The 15,705-nt window shown below is 38.9% G+C and overlaps 1 protein-coding gene across 4 annotated transcripts in view; it reads right to left on the bottom strand.

Moving 5' to 3' along the window:
• Positions 1 to 3,135: 3,135 nt before the first annotated feature.
• The window catches only part of TLR1 (toll like receptor 1), a 103,975-nt gene continuing 91,405 nt past the window's right edge, over positions 3,136 to 15,705 (bottom strand). For all 4 annotated transcript variants that reach the window (XM_037829583.1, XM_037829582.1, XM_037829584.1 and 1 more), the window contains 2 exons: positions 9,415 to 9,505; positions 3,136 to 7,538 (listed from right to left, as the gene is read on the bottom strand). In XM_037829583.1, the coding sequence (XP_037685511.1) occupies positions 5,105 to 7,471 (2,367 nt within the window). In that variant the 5' untranslated portion in view covers positions 7,472 to 7,538; positions 9,415 to 9,505 and the 3' untranslated portion in view covers positions 3,136 to 5,104. The remainder of the gene's footprint in view (positions 7,539 to 9,414; positions 9,506 to 15,705) is intronic.

A 15,705-nucleotide genomic window follows, 5' to 3' on the forward strand; every position in this document is an offset into this window, starting at 1 on the left:
TCAAAAGGAGGTGCCCTGGTTGAGTTTTGATATTATTCATTTTGCTAGCAATGTTAGGAGAGTCTTGTCCTTCAGTGGAATTCCCTTGTATTATTTCTTTGAGAATGTCTTCCCTCCGTTTTCTCTATTAACTCTTCTGGAACACCTTGTAGATGAATGTGGACCTCCCAGACCTAGTGTCTGATTTCTTAACTTTTCACTTTTATCAGCAATTACTCTTTTTGTTCTATTCTTAGAAATTCCTTTAACACAACTTCCAGCTATTCTATTTTTTTTTTTTTTTGAAGGGGGAGAGAGATCAATTTTTTTAAGTTCCAAGAAGTACCTGTAATTGTAAATCGTCTTGGGAGAGAGGCAGACCTCCTCATCGGCTCTCCGTGAGTATCTCATCAAACACACAGCACTCCTATCCCCCCACTCTCCCACACTCTTAGAGGCAGAGGATCTGAGACGAGTTAATTAACTTTGGAAGTGGAGTTTTATTAGAGCTTGTTGTCCTCTTGTGTGGACGAACAAGGCACACTTGGGGAAGGCAAAGAGGGGTTGTGTGCTTGTTTGAGGATGAAAGTCTATCAGAAGTTCTAGAACAGTGAAGGAAGGCAGCGATGAGCTGGCCCAAAGTAGTAGACAACTCCCAGAAGAAACGTCCAGAAGGAGAGAACATGGGAGACCGTGAGAAAATTCAGCACGCCTCCAAAATCTTCAGCAGGGACTGCTTTCCTGTCAGCCTGCAGGTGGGGAACTCCAGCTATTTTACTTAAAAATAAAAGGAAGTGGTATCTCCGGGGGCACCTGGGTTGCATTAGTGAGGATGAAATTTAGCATAAGTTTGTTTTCTAACTGGATCCTGTTTTGAGCTCTCTGTGCTCAACTGCCAGTATTTCAATTGGCATGTTAGTGCTTTTCTTTTAGCTCTATATATGAAAAAGGGAAGGAGCATTTTATATGTGCTACCTGTTTACTTCCTAATTGATTATTTCCCCATTTGCCATTTTTAGTTTATTTCTGTTTGTTCCTTTGCTTGTTTGTTTAGACAGAGCTGTTTCCAGGTTGTATGCAGCTATATTTTCTATTTTTCTCTGACTTTATTTAATCTTATAAAGGCCAAGACAATCTATACTGACCATGAACAGCAGCTCAGCTCCAGTTCCACGTTTGGTGACCCAGGATAATGAGGGAACTACTACTGCTAACGACAATATAGGAGTAATAAGAGCTATCACGTATTGAGCTTTTGCCTTGCAGCAAGCACTGTTCAATGCACCTTACATGCACTCATTTATTTAATCCTCCTAACAACACGACGAGGCAGGTATCATTAGCCTCATCTTACATCCCTCTAGGGTAACAGGTAGAGAGGAATTACATAACCACCAGTAGGAGGCGGAAGAGGCTGAGTTGCGGCTGAGATGATCGTCTCTGGACACTCCCCCTGTCCATTGCCCTCTGTTTCTCCTAGAATGAATAATCGCCGGGCATTTGCTGTGTGCCAGGCTGTCCTTTACACATACTGTAAGACTGATTTCTTACAATGGCCTTGTGAGAGACGGACCATTTTTATGGCCCTGTTACAGACAAGGAGACAAGGAAAGGAGGCTTGGGGAGGTGAAGACGTTCATCCATCCGCACAGAGGTACGAGGAAGGGACCCAGGATGTAGCCCCACAATGACTGTGTACGGAATCCAGCTTTTTTTTTTTTTTTTTCAATTCATTTTTATTGAGATATATTCACACACCATGCAGTCATACAAAGCGTACATTCAATTGCAGAACCCAGCTTTTGAACTTTACTCTCTACTGCTTCCAGCTCTGACGGAGAACTAATTTTGATCCTGCCTTCTTCCTGGGCCTCACTTCCTTATTTGTCGGTTGTAAATTTTCCAAGTACAAAGAAGCATAAAAATAGAAACAAATACTAACCACAGCCCAGATGTGATAATGTTTTATATTTCTGTCTAGACTTTTTTCTATGCGTATTTTAACATAGTTGAAATTATACTGTACATACAATTTTGTATCCTACATTTTTCATTTAATATTGTAATATGAGTATCCTCCTGTATTACTGAAAAAGACTTCCTATGCATTATTTTTAGTGGCTGTAAATTTGTCTTTAAATGAGCATGGTACATGCCTTCATTGCTGGAAATCTGGAGTGTTTCTATTTTTTCAATGTTACTGACTACCCTGCAATTAACATACTTGTGAATATTATTTATCCACATTTCAACTTATTTCCTAAGGATAGATTCCAAAAAATGGAATTACCAGGTCAAAGAGCATTAATATTTTAAAAGTTCATGATGGAAAGTGCCAAATTACTTTGCTCTCCTTTCTGTATAAAATGCCTATTCCACTGCAATATTGCTAGCATAACAGGCTGATAAAATGGAACTATTTTAGTCTCAATGTTGGTTGAGGACCCTAGAGAGAGGTGTGAGACCAGATAACTGGTTTTGTAACACTTTGCTGACCACCCATCTCTAGTTTATTAAAGGGGTTGGAGAGGCTGAGAGGATTAGCAAAGGATTTTGGAGAGAGCTTTCCACATGTTCTCAGTCTCATTTATCAAGAAGAATGGGGGCAGGGGTTCCTTCTTCTCCCAATCCTAGAACAAGGTGTTTCGATGGGACCATGGAGAAAGCTTGCTGTATGAATTCTGTGGTTTGGGGCACATATCGGATTGGTCTCTAACTCACACTTGGAAATCTAAACAACTTTGCTAGCTACTCTAAGAGGGCATTTTACAAATAATAAAATTTAGGCTTAGAAAGTTTAATTGTCCAAGTTCACCCACAAATAAGTGATGGAGCTAGAGTTGAAACCCAGACTTTCTGAATCAGAGCTTGCAAATTTAGGCACTCTGTAATACTTCCTCTCATCTACCTATAAAATCGTCCTTATTTTCATTACTGTGTATTTGTTCATATGTTGACCTGAATTCTTCCTCTCCCAGCCTGTAATTCTTTGGCAGGAGACTCCACCAGTACAATTTCAAACTTCCTTATTTTCATTACTGTGTATTTGTTCATACTTTGACCTGAATTCTTCCTCTCCCAACCTGTAATTCTTTGGCAGGAGACTCAAATCACTTATGAGATCAGAGATTTATATATAGGATTGATTAACTTCTCTTCTCAAATTTAATGCCTTCCTCTGGGGATTTGATTTTTTTTTCTTTTTTTTTTTTTTTTAGACTTAAAGTCAACATCTGCTGCTGCTGAGCAATTGAAATTTGGTTATGAAATCAGAAGTGCAATCATCTTAGAGAAAACAGGAAAATCCAGTTCTAACAACTGTTGCAACTCCCATTACAAAACAAGGGCTTTCATACTCTTTTAGCATACATTTCATGGTTTAAATTTGCTTCTCATTATTATCTTTCATAGAAGTTTCAATGGTGACTTTCCTATACACCAAAGTTCTAGACTTTCAAGACACTTGACAATATGGTCCCCAACTAACTTTCCAGGCTTATATATACCCCCTGCCATTTTTCACAAACCTCATGATCCAGACAAATTGGGAGACCAGTTCCAAAATAGGACTGGAGTATTCCTGCCTTTGCTTTCTTCATCTTCCTATTTACAATGGTTTTTCCATTCTTCATCATTGTACATTGAAAAATCCAGTGTTAAAGACTTCCTTCAAGGCCCAGTGGAAAAACCATTACTTCTATGAAGATTTTTTTTTCACTCAATCTGATTGAGCTCTAAAATTCCATTGTATTTTCTTATTTCATTGGTTTTTATTTTAATTTGGATACATGTTATATCCTCTGATTGATTGTAATTCCCTTAAGGCAAGAAGCTATTAGTATATGTCTGTCTTTTTTGGATATCCCCCACAAAGCGGAGACTGAGACAAGAGTTTACGTGCAGGTAATTCGTTTGGCTAAGTAATCCCAGTGCTCAAGCAGGTGGGGGGTGGGGAAGTAAGGAGGGAAAAGAAACAAGGAAAGAGAGAAAGTTAACCCAAGAGTGGGTTATTGCACTGATTACACCTGTGGGTAAAGTTGGGGACTCTTTGAGGAATGGGGTAGATTATGCCTCACTTTGCTCAAGATTAGAAGAGCGGAGTATTTATTGATTGGCTTTCATTCCCTAGTGGTCAAGGATTGCCTCAGGAGACATTCCTGGCATTTCCAGGTTTGTGCATGTACCAAAATGGCTGAACAGGCTTCTACAAGCATCCCATGCAGCAATATTGGTGAAGCCATGGGGCATAGAAGGAGAGATGCAGTATGAAGCTGAGGCAAGCTGCTGTCAGGCTACATCTGCTCAGAAGTGGTTGCTGTAGCGTCTGGGGCCAAAGGTCAACTATGAAGGTGGCATATCCCATTCCTTGCACTGTTCTAATATGGTCATGCTCTACTTAAATAATTCCTCCAAAGAGAGGGGTGCCATGTATAGATTATATCCCTCCTTCCAATCTGAAGAGCACAAGCTCTCTTGCATATCACTTCATGCAACTAGATTCCCAGAGAGCTCTCTAGTCACAGAAAACTAGACTCAGAATTCCTATTTGGACTGAGGTAGAACACTGTCTTAGTTTGGGTTGCCCCAAAAGCAGACACTGAGAGAAGTATTCAAATATAAGTAGTTTATTTCAGAGGTGATCCCAGGAGACATCCAGAGAGCAATAAGGAAATGAGACAAGAAAAGGAAGGAAGCCAATAAAGAGACTTTATCAAATGTTTCTACTGTGGGCAACCAGATTTCAACCCTGCTGGGGAACTCAGGGAGAGTGTAGAGTATATCCTACAGTTATCCCAAGAGATGAGTGAGAAGGTTGGGGTATTTACCCACCAATTCCCTTCCAGACATTGGTTGCGCTCTGCATCCAAGGGTATTACCTCTCCATCACTTCTAAGTTGTCCTGTGGGTGGGCCAAGTGTGTTTCCTCTTGGCCAGGAAATACACCCTTTAGACATAGAGTCTCCAGCATTCACAACAGGCAGCCTTCATGTAGAAGTGAATCCTGAGTGGAAATGGGAGGCATCAACAGCATCTGCTAGAGAAACCCACCTACAGGCACAAAAGTCATAGGGCTTCCAAAACCAGCAACATTGAAAAGAGCAATATTTTTCAATCTATGTATGATCTACTTCTTTTCCTCCACCAACTTAATATTAATGGCTGCTCTTAGGTTAGCCCAAAACAGTCCATGTTTGCTCTTTTCCTTGGGCCATTCCAAATAAGTCCTCTGTGTGATTAGAGTTTTGAGCTTGTGATAGTTGCTAGGAATGGAGTACTGTGGAATGGGTTCTAGCAAGATGAGGATTAATTTATCAGATCCTTCATGAAAGAGATTGTGGTGGGCAAAGTAGAGTTCATAATGGCACCACTCACTCTGGACAAAGTTGGGAGACAAAACAAAGATGGACTTGTAACTCTTCTCAATGAAATTTATGATATTTTCAATGATGCTCTTGCCAGGAATAAAATTTCTCTCATGGAGACAAATCTTCATATTTTCTTTCTCTAGGTTTGGTAGTAATTCGTGCTTCACCCAGGCAGAATCGTGCCCACTGTATGAAATAAAAGCATGGAACTGGAGAGTTCTTTGGAGTTCTTCTAAGGGCATGTTCCTAGCCCTGTGTCGGGAATGCATCCATTGGCACACCATCCTGATATACCAGGGCAGATCCAAGTAGATGCAGACGAAGACCATGGTAACAACCAACACCAGCATGGCAGCCCCAATGGTGATGATTAGAAGAGATGTGTTGCAGGATAACAGAGACACATGAAAGTCCCGTAGTGGGGTTCCCTTATAACTCTCTGGATAGTCACACTTATAAGAATCAGGCCAGCCCTCAACAACTTCTCTGGATAGTTGGCCTATATTTTTGATAAATTCTCTTAATTCACATGTACATTGGAATGGATTGTTCCCTGCTTTTACTGATGTAATGTTCTGGCAGCTGTGGAAGAAATTAGTTGATGGGTGGGAAACTAAATTATAGTCAATGATTAGTACAGAAAGTCTTCTAAAGGTACCACATCCAGGAAGGTCAGTTAAAGAATTGAAAGCAATATTTAGCTCTTGCAAAGCTTCCAGACTGGTGACATCTTGAGGGATGCTCTTTATTCTGTTATTGTGAAGATCAAGTATTGTGACCCTGGGAGGTAAACATCTGAAAACCAAGTCAGTAAGTATATTTGAAGACATATTTAAGGTTAATAAGCTTTTAGTCCAAGAGCACTTTCCTTCTTTTTCATTATACCTTAGAGAATTCTGGCTAATATCTAATTGTTGTAGAGATTTCATCTCCTTGGTCATATAAATGATATTTGCAAGATCTTTTAATTGATTCATTTGTAAAGTCAGTGTCTCCAGTAAATTCAAGTTTCCACAGCTTTCAAACACCAGGTCTGTTAAGAGATTATTGGAAAAGTCCAAATACCGAAATGGGCTAATTTGAGATGGGCAAAGCATGTGGATCATGCGTGTACCAGACACTGTGAAATTTTGGATGTTCATATTTGAAAAGATATTGTAGATATGACTCTGTGGAAAGTTGAAAACATCACTAACAACTTGGTGTATAGACAAGGCCTTCAGAGAAGTGTCAGTATAATTAAAAACTATGTAGTCAAGTTGGCCCTTTAGTTTCACTTTTGAAATTGAGAAATACTCTATTGATGTATGCCAAACCAACTGGAGGATTGTAATGAAAGAAGTCCAAGTTGTTTCAATGTTGTTTAAAGTAAGATTTAATAATCTTGGATTCTTCTGAAGTTTTGACAAAACATTGAGAAAATGATGTTCACTATCATTTGACACACATTTAATATTAGAGAGTTCCAAACTTACTGCAGTGATGACTGAAACATCCAAAATAAAATGGAATTCCTTTCTTGGAGGGAAAACAATGTGCAGACTGTCGGTGTTAATGTCTTGAAGACTCTCAGGGTCTTCTTTTCCCCCATAAAGGTCTCCCAAGGCCAACAAAACCTTACGGATATGCAAATGAGCAATTGGCAGCATGCTAGATTTTTCTAACTGTGTGGCACTCAACCCTAGAAAATCTAGTTGACGCATATTGCCAAACTCTTTGCAGATGGGCAGGGTATCAAATTCATTAAATGAGAGGTCCAGGTGCTTGAGATTTACAATAGGGTGGCAAGAAATCTTCCTCAACTTGTTGTGGGACAAATCCAAGTATTCCAATTCCTCACTGAATTCAAAAACACTGATATTAAGATACTGGATCCTATTATGAGAGAGTATCAAAATCCTCAGCCTTGATAGTGATAGAATGTCAGAAGTCTGAAGTTCAGATATATAGTTTTGTGAAACATCTAAGATTGTTGTTTTCGGGGATAGGTCTTTGGGAATTTGCGTGAGACCTGTTTTTGACCTATCAACTACAAATTCATTTTCATCACATAATTGGATTCTGATCTTGAGTATTAACATGAAGCTGATGGCAAAATGGAAGATACTAGAATTAGTTTTAGTCATTGTGTAACAGTAGGAATTTCTAAGAGTAGTAGCTTTTCTTCAGAGCATCTTGATAAAGATCCGGATCCTAGGAAAAAAAATTCCACATTAAACGATCATATTGAATCAGGCAGATTTGACATTAAACATTTTTATTAAAAATTCATGAAATGAAGCCTATGTTTTGGGGGGTTAATCTGAAACCAGGGAAATATACCTGTTGATAAATAAGCATTCCAGCTCTAAACAAATAACTTTTAATACAGATGGTACAGTGAGTTGAATGGTGGCCCAAAAAAGATAAGTCCACATTCTAATCACCAAAACCTGTGAATGTGACCTTATTTGGAAAAACAGTCTTGCAGATATAATTAAATTTAGGATCTTGAGATGTAGAGACCATCCTGGATAATCCAGGTGGGCCCTAAATCCAATGTCAAGTGTTCTTATAAGGATAAAGCAGAGGGAGAGTTGACACAGACAGCAGAGGGGAAGACAGAGGTACAGAAGAGAAGTCTAGTTGATGCAGAGGCAAAGATTGGAGTGACGCAACCACAAGCCAGAATGCCGACAGCCACCAGGTAGAAGAGGCTCTGGGGGAACACTGCTCAGCTGATACCTTGATTTTGGATTTCTGACCTCCAGAATTGTGAAAGAATACATTTCTTGGTGTTTTTGTTTTAAGCAACCAAGTTTGTGGTAATTTGTTACAGCAGCCACAGAAAACTAAAACAGATGGTTTTGCATAGTCATGGAAAGTCTATGCCCCAAGGCTCCCAAGAACACAACTGGTGTTCTTTCTCCTTTGACACGTATCCCTCCATGGCCTTCTTGAGAGTTCTCCAACCATGTGATTGGATTGGGACTATTCTTGCATTCCCTTTTATCACCTCCACATGGTTTGGGGCCTAAATTTGGTCTTATCCAAAAGATCATTAGAATATGATAAAAGGTATTTCTGAAGATCCAATCTGTTATCCATTTATTTAAGCAACCAATAAGCACTGATCACCTACTGGCCAAGTTTTAGGAACTGGAGACAGAGCAGTAAATAAGGTAAAATCTGCCCTCAAGGGACTTACCATCAGGTGGGGAGACAGATAATAAAAAGTAATGACTAAACTTAATTTCATGTTGCTAAAAGTGCTATAAAGGAAACTAAGCAAGGTAAATGGACCCAGAAAAATGGTAAGCAGGGGGTCATTCTTGGTAGTGGCGGTTTTAGATAGATTAGTCAAAAAGGGATATTTGGACAGGAACAGAATGAAGTGGGTGAGTAATCTAGGAGAAGGGCATTTTGAGCATAGAAAAAGGCAAGTACAGAGGTCCTGAGATGGGAATGAGTTTGGCTTGTTTGAGGAACAGCAAGAAGGTCATCATAAGCATGGAGTGAGCGAGGATGAGGGGAGTCAGGATCTTATAGATCGCTGCATGGAGATGGGAGTTTGTTCTGAGAATGATGGGTGGAGTGGATGACTATTGGAGGGTTTTGAGGGAGGGAGCAGTTTCCTCTTCTCCCTTATTCAGAAAATTTTGTCTTTCATTCATTCATTCATCAAATACGCACTTATTCCCTACGGCATGCTATACATTGTTCTAGGTTATGCTTATTGCATTAGTTATCAACCCACTATAGCTCAGGTAATTTTTTGTTATCACCATTCCAGTGGCACATACAGTCAGGGGAAGTTGTGTTAAGAGGAGCTCTAGAGAGTGATACACCCTTCACCATGACTACCCAGCTCTTTCAAGCAACTTACTCAAAAGCCCTTAGAATGGCAATAGGCAAACAAGCATTCAGAATCAGCAAAGCATCAAATTCCTCTTCACATGTCCCCACACACATCTCAATGGGCAAAGGACAAGCTAAATAACTCAAGTCCCAGAAACAAGCCAGGAGTACAAAAGTTCCCCAAGGTAGATGTACAAACTTATGTGGTTTTCAGAGCTTTCTTTGGACTTACCCTTACATAGAGATGCCCAAGGATGTATTGGTTGTCCTGATTTCTTCTAACAGAAAAAGGAATGGTACCCCCATCACTGCTTACAAAGACTCTGATAAAGGAAAGGGACACAGATATTAAAATGAATGTTGAAAATAAAGGTGGAAAAATTATATAACATGATCAAGTAGGATTTATCCCGAGAATGCAAGGGTGGGTCAACATAAGAAAATCAATTTATGTAATACACCACTTAATAGAATTAAAGGCAAAAAACATGATAATTTCAATTGGTGCAGAAAAGGTGACAAAATCCAATACCACTCTTTATTAAAATATTCAGAAAACAATGACTAGAAGGAAACTTCCTCAACATGAAAAAGAACATATACAAACAACCCAGAGCTAACATATTCTTGTTGAAAGACTGAAAGCTTTCCCCCTAAGGTCAGGAGCAAAACAAGCTTGTCCACTTCACCACTGCTATTCAACATAGTACTGGAAGTTCTATCCAGAACAACTAGGCAAGAAAAAGAAATAAAAGTCATCCACATTGGAAATGAAGAAGGAAAACTTTCCTACTTGCACATTACATGATCCTATATAGAGAAAAATCCCCCCAAAAAGCACAACAAAGCTACAAGAGATAATAAATGAATTCAACAAAGTGGTGGAGTACTTGCACGATATGCAAAAATCGCTGGTTTCTATACACTAGTGTACCAGTAGGTATGTATCGTGTCCCCCAGAAAAAGCCATGTTCTTTGATGCAATCTTGTGGGGGCAAACGTATTAGTGTTGATTAAGTTGGAATGTTTGGATTGGGTTGTTTCCGTGGAGATGCGCCCCACTCAACTGTAGATGATAACTCTGGATAATGTCCATGGAGATGTGGCCCCGCCCATTTAGCGTGGGCCTTGATTAGTTCACTGGAGCTCTATAAAAGCTCAGACAGAAGGAGCAAGCTTGCTACAGTCAAGAGGGACACTTTGAAGAATGCACAGGAGCTGAGAGAGGAACTGAAGTTTACAGAAATATTTTGGAGACGGCCTTTGAAAGCAGACTTTTGCTCCGGAGAAGCTAAGAGAGGGCAAACGCCCCAAGAGCAAGTGAGAGTGACGTTTTGAAGAAAAGCTGCAGCCTAGAGAGGAACGTCCTGGGAGAAAGCCATTTTGAAACCAGAACTCAAGCAGTCGCCAGCCATGTGCCCTCCCAGCTAACAGAGGTTTTCCGGACGCCATTGACATCCTCCAGTGAAGGTACCCTATTGTTGATGACTTACCTTGGACACTTTATGGCCTTAAGACTGTAACTTTGTAACCAAATAAACCCCCTTTATAAAAGCCAATCCATTTCTGGTATTTTGCATAACAGGCAGCATTAGCAAACTAGAACAACTAGTAATGAACAAATGGAAAAGGAAATCAAGAAAAAAGTCTCATTTACTAGAGCAACTAAAAGAATAAAATATCCAGGAATAAATTTAACCAAAATTGTACAGAATTTTTACATGGTAAACTACAAAACATTGCTGAAAGAAATTAACAAAGACCTAAAGAAATGTAAGTACATTCCATGTTCATGGATTAGAAGACTAAATATTAAGATGTCAGTTCTACTCAAAGCAATTTACAGATTAAATGCAATCCCAATAAAGATTCCAATAGCCTTCTTTGCAAAAATGGAAAAGCCAATCATCAAATTTACATGGAAAGTTAAGGACCCCAAATAGGTAAAACTATTTTGAAAAAGAACAAAGTTGGAGGACTCACACTTCCCAATTTTTAAACATGGTAATCAAAACAGCATGGTACTGGCACAAGGATAGACATGTAGGCCAATGAAAGAGAAATGAGAGTTCAGAAATAAGCCCTTCATATCTATATCCAATTGATTTTTCACTAGGGTGCCAAGTCCACTCAAAGAGGAAAGAATAGTCTCCAACAAATGGTGCTGGGAAAACTGGATATACACATGCAAAAGAATGAATGTAGGCTCATATTTCATACCATATGCAAAAATTAACTCAAAGTGGATCAAAAACCTAAATATAAGAACTAAAATTATAAAACTCCCACAAGAAAACATAGAGTAACATCTTCAGGACCTTATGTTAGGCAATGAATTCTTAGATTTTACACCAGAAGCACAAGCAATAAAAGAAAAAATAGATCAATTGTACTTCATCAAAATTAAAAACTGTTGTGCATCAAAGGACATTATCAAGAAAGTGAAAAGAAAACCTACGGAATGGGAGAAAATATTTAGAAACTATGTATCTGATAAGGGTTTAATATCCAGAATATATTAAAAACTTCTACAACTCAACAACAAAAAGAAAAGAAACTCAATTAAACAATGGGCAACAGACTTGAATAGACATTTCTCCAAAGAAGATAAACAAATGACCAATAAGCAAATGAAAAGATGCTCAACATCATTAGCCATAGGGAAATTCAAATAAAAAACAAGGAGATACCACTTCACACCCAACAGAGTGGCTGTTAGTTTAAAAACAGAAAATAAGTGTTGGCAAGGATGTGTGGAAATAGTGACCCTCCTTCGTTTTTTTTAAATTCATATTTATTGAGATATATTCACATACCATGCAGTCATACAAAAAAAAAGCATACATTCATGTGTTTACAGTACTATTATAAGGTTGTGCATTCATCACCAAAATTAATTTTTGATATTTTTGTTACCAGACACACAAAAATAATAAAAATAAAAATTAAAGTGAAAAAGAACAATTAAAGTAAAAAAGAACTCTGGGTGCCTTTTATTTTTTTATTCCCCCATTTTTCTACTCATCCATCCACAAATGAGACAAAGGGGAGAGTGGTCCATATGGCTTTCGCAATCACATTGTCACCTGTCACAAGCTACATTATTATACAATTGTCTTCAAGATTCATGGGTTCTGGGTTGTAGTTTGATAGTTTCAGGTATTTACTGCTAGCTATTCCAATTCATTAGAACCTAAAAAGGGTTGTCTATATTGTGCATAAGAGTGCCCAACAGAGTGACCTCTCAGCTCCTTTTGGAATCTCTCTGCCACTGAAGCTTATTTCATTTCCTTTCACATCCCCCTTTTGGTCAAGAAGATGTTCTCCATCCCATGTTGCCAGGTCTAGATTCCTCCCTGGGAGTCATATTCCATGTTGCCAGAGGGATTCACTCCCCTGGGTGTCAGATCCCATGTATGGGGGAGGGCAGTGATTTCACCTGCCAAGTTGGCTTAGCTAGAAAGAGAGGCCACATCTGAGTGACAAAGAGGCATTCAGGAGGAGGCTCTTAGGCACAAGTATAGGGAGGCCTAGCCTCTCCTTTGCAGCAACAGTCTTCCCAAGGGCAAGTCCTGTGGTAGAGGGCTCAGCCCATCAAACCACCGGTACCCTATATCTGTGAGCACATCAGCAACCAATAAGGTGGGAGAGCCCAACACCCCTGCATTCTCCACCAGCTCCTCAAGGGAGATCTGCATATTTTTTTCATTGATTTTTTTTTAATTAACTTTTTTTTAAATCAACTATATAAAAAAAATTTTTAAAAACATACAATTAAAAAAAACATTTCAAACAAATCATAACAAGGGAGTCCAACATGTTCCTACTCTACCCCAAGAAAATAACTTAATATAGCAACATTTCTGTGAACTTGTTCCTACCATACCCATCAAAAATTAACAAACCACAGTCATTCCTGGGCATTCCCAGAACATTAAATTAACCCACAATAGCTTATCTGTTCTTATTGGGTTATTGTTCCCCCTTCATTAATTGCTCTCCATCGCTAGTTCCCCTGCATTCTACATTATAAACCATTTATTTTAGGAGTGTGTTGTTTAACCTCCAGGTGTTTGTGAGCTTTCTAAGTCTCTGATCGTTACTGACTTCTAATTGTGTTCCATTGTGGTCAGAGAATGTGCTTTGAATAATTTCAATTTGTTTTAATTTATTGAGGCTTATTTTATGTCGCAGCATATGGTCTATTCTGGAGAAAGCTCCATGATCACTAGAGAAGAATGTATATCCTGATGATTTGGGATGAAATGTTCTATATATGTCTGTGAAATCAAATTCATTTATCAGATTGTTTAGGTTCTCAATTTCCTTATTGGTCTTCTGTCTGGTTGATCTATCTATAGGAGAGAGTGATGTGTTGAAGTCTCCCACAATTATTGTGGAAACATCCATTGCTTTCTTTAGTTTTGCCACTATTTGTCTCATGTATTTTGTGACACCATGATTGGGTACATAAACATTTATGATTGTTATTTCTTCTTGTTGAATTGCCCCTTTTATTAGCATGTAGTGTCCTTCTTTGTCTCTCATAACATCCTTGCATTTAGTCTATTGTATCTGAGATTAACATTGCTACACCTGCTTTCTTTTGGCTGTAGCTTGCATGAAATATTTTTTCCATCCTTTCACTTTCAATTTCTTTCTGTCCCTGTGTCTAAGATGAGTATCTTGTATGCAACATATTGATGGTTCATGCTTTTTGATCCACTCTGCCAATCTATATCTTTTAATTGGGGAGTTTAATCCATTTACATTCAACATTATTACTTTGAAGGCATTTCTTGAATCAGCCATCCTATCCTTTGGTTTATATTTGTCAGATATATTTTTCCCTCTCTCTCTTATTGTCCTTTAATGAACCAATATTGAATCTCTTTAGTACTGAACCTTTCTCTATATCTCTCTCTCCTTTCTTTGTTTCTCTTTCGGTAGGTCTCCTTTTAGTATCTGAAGTAGGGCAGGTCGTTTATTAGCAAAATCTCTCAGCATCTGTTTGTCTGAAAAATTTAAGCTCTCCCTCAAATTTGAAGGAGAGCTTTGCTGGATAAAGTATTCTTGGTTGGAAATTTTTCTCTCTCAGAATTTTAAATATGTTATGCCACTGCCTTCTCACCTCCATGTTAGCCGCTGAGTTGTCACTACTTAGTCTTATGTTGTTTCCTTTGTATGTGGTGAATTGCTTTTCTGTTGCTGCTTTCAGAACTTGCTCCTTCTCCTCAGTGTTTGACAATCTGATCAGAATATGTCTTGGAGTGGGTTTATTTGGATTTATTCTATTTGGAGTTTGCTGGGCATTTATGCTTTGTGCATTTATATTGTGTAGAAGGTTTGGGAAGTTTTCTCCAACAATTTCTTTGAATATACTTTCTAGACCTTTACCTTTCTCTTCCCCTTCTGGGACACCAATGAGTCTTATAGTTGGATGTTTTATTTTATCTATCAAATCCCTGAGGTCCATTTCGATTTTTTCATTTTTTTCCCCCATTCTTTCTTTTGTTCTTTCATTTTCCGTCTGTGGCCCTCGAGGTCACTGATTCATTGTTCAGCTTCCTGTAGTCTTGTACTATGAGTATCCAGAATCTTTTTAGTTTGGTTAACAGTTTCTTTTCTTTCCAAAAGATCATCTATTTTTTTTTATTTACTCTTGCAATTTCTTCTTTATGCTTTTCTAGGGTCTTCTTCATGTCCTTTATATCCTGTGCCATGCTCTCTTTAGTTCTTTGATTAATTGCTCCAAGTACTGTGTCCCCTCTGATCTTTTGATTTGGGTGTTTGGGTTTGGCTTATCCATATCATCTGGTTTTTTCATATGCTTTAAAATTTTCTGTTGTTTTTGGCCTCTTGGCATTTGCTTTACTTGATAGGGTTCTTTTAGGATATGTAGGATTATTCAAAGACTAATCTCTAATTTTTCAGATCTACAGCTTGGTGGCATACACTTTCTCTAAATAACCAGCAGATGGCATCCACGAGTCACCTATTCCCCTCAAGTCAGCTCTCCCCAACTTTGTCTTTGTGGTGTCTGGTGGTCTGATTCTTGTGGGGTCCAATTCATGCACCAAGTCTGGGTGTATTGTTGGTGCTGTCCATCCTGAATGTGGGGTGTGTCTCTGAGCAGTTAGGGAGGGAGGGCAGCTTTAATAATCAAAACTCCCAGGTGTTCCTGGAGATGTAAGGCTGTTGCAAGAGTCTAAACCTTCATTTCAGTCTCACCACAGGTTGTCTCTGCCGCTGACCCACAAGTCCTTGGTATTGGCGTATGGTCCCTGGGATTTCTGAATGGGTCCCTCTTCCAAGCTGTGCCCTTCTAGGGCCTCTACTGAGGGAAGGTTATGCTATGTCACAAGTGCGTGCCGTCCCTCAAGGGAAGTTCTGGGCCACTGGGCCGTGTAGGTGCGTTCCCACCCTACTGTAAGGATGGCTGTATGTGGTGTGTTAATTTCCCCCCTTTTCACACAGCTTCACCTTCCCTGCTCCAGGACAATTAGCTGTGGGTGCGTGAAAG

The sequence above is a fragment of the Choloepus didactylus genome, chromosome 3, assembly GCF_015220235.1.
Source record: "Choloepus didactylus isolate mChoDid1 chromosome 3, mChoDid1.pri, whole genome shotgun sequence".
NCBI classification, from domain to species: domain Eukaryota; kingdom Metazoa; phylum Chordata; class Mammalia; order Pilosa; family Megalonychidae; genus Choloepus; species Choloepus didactylus.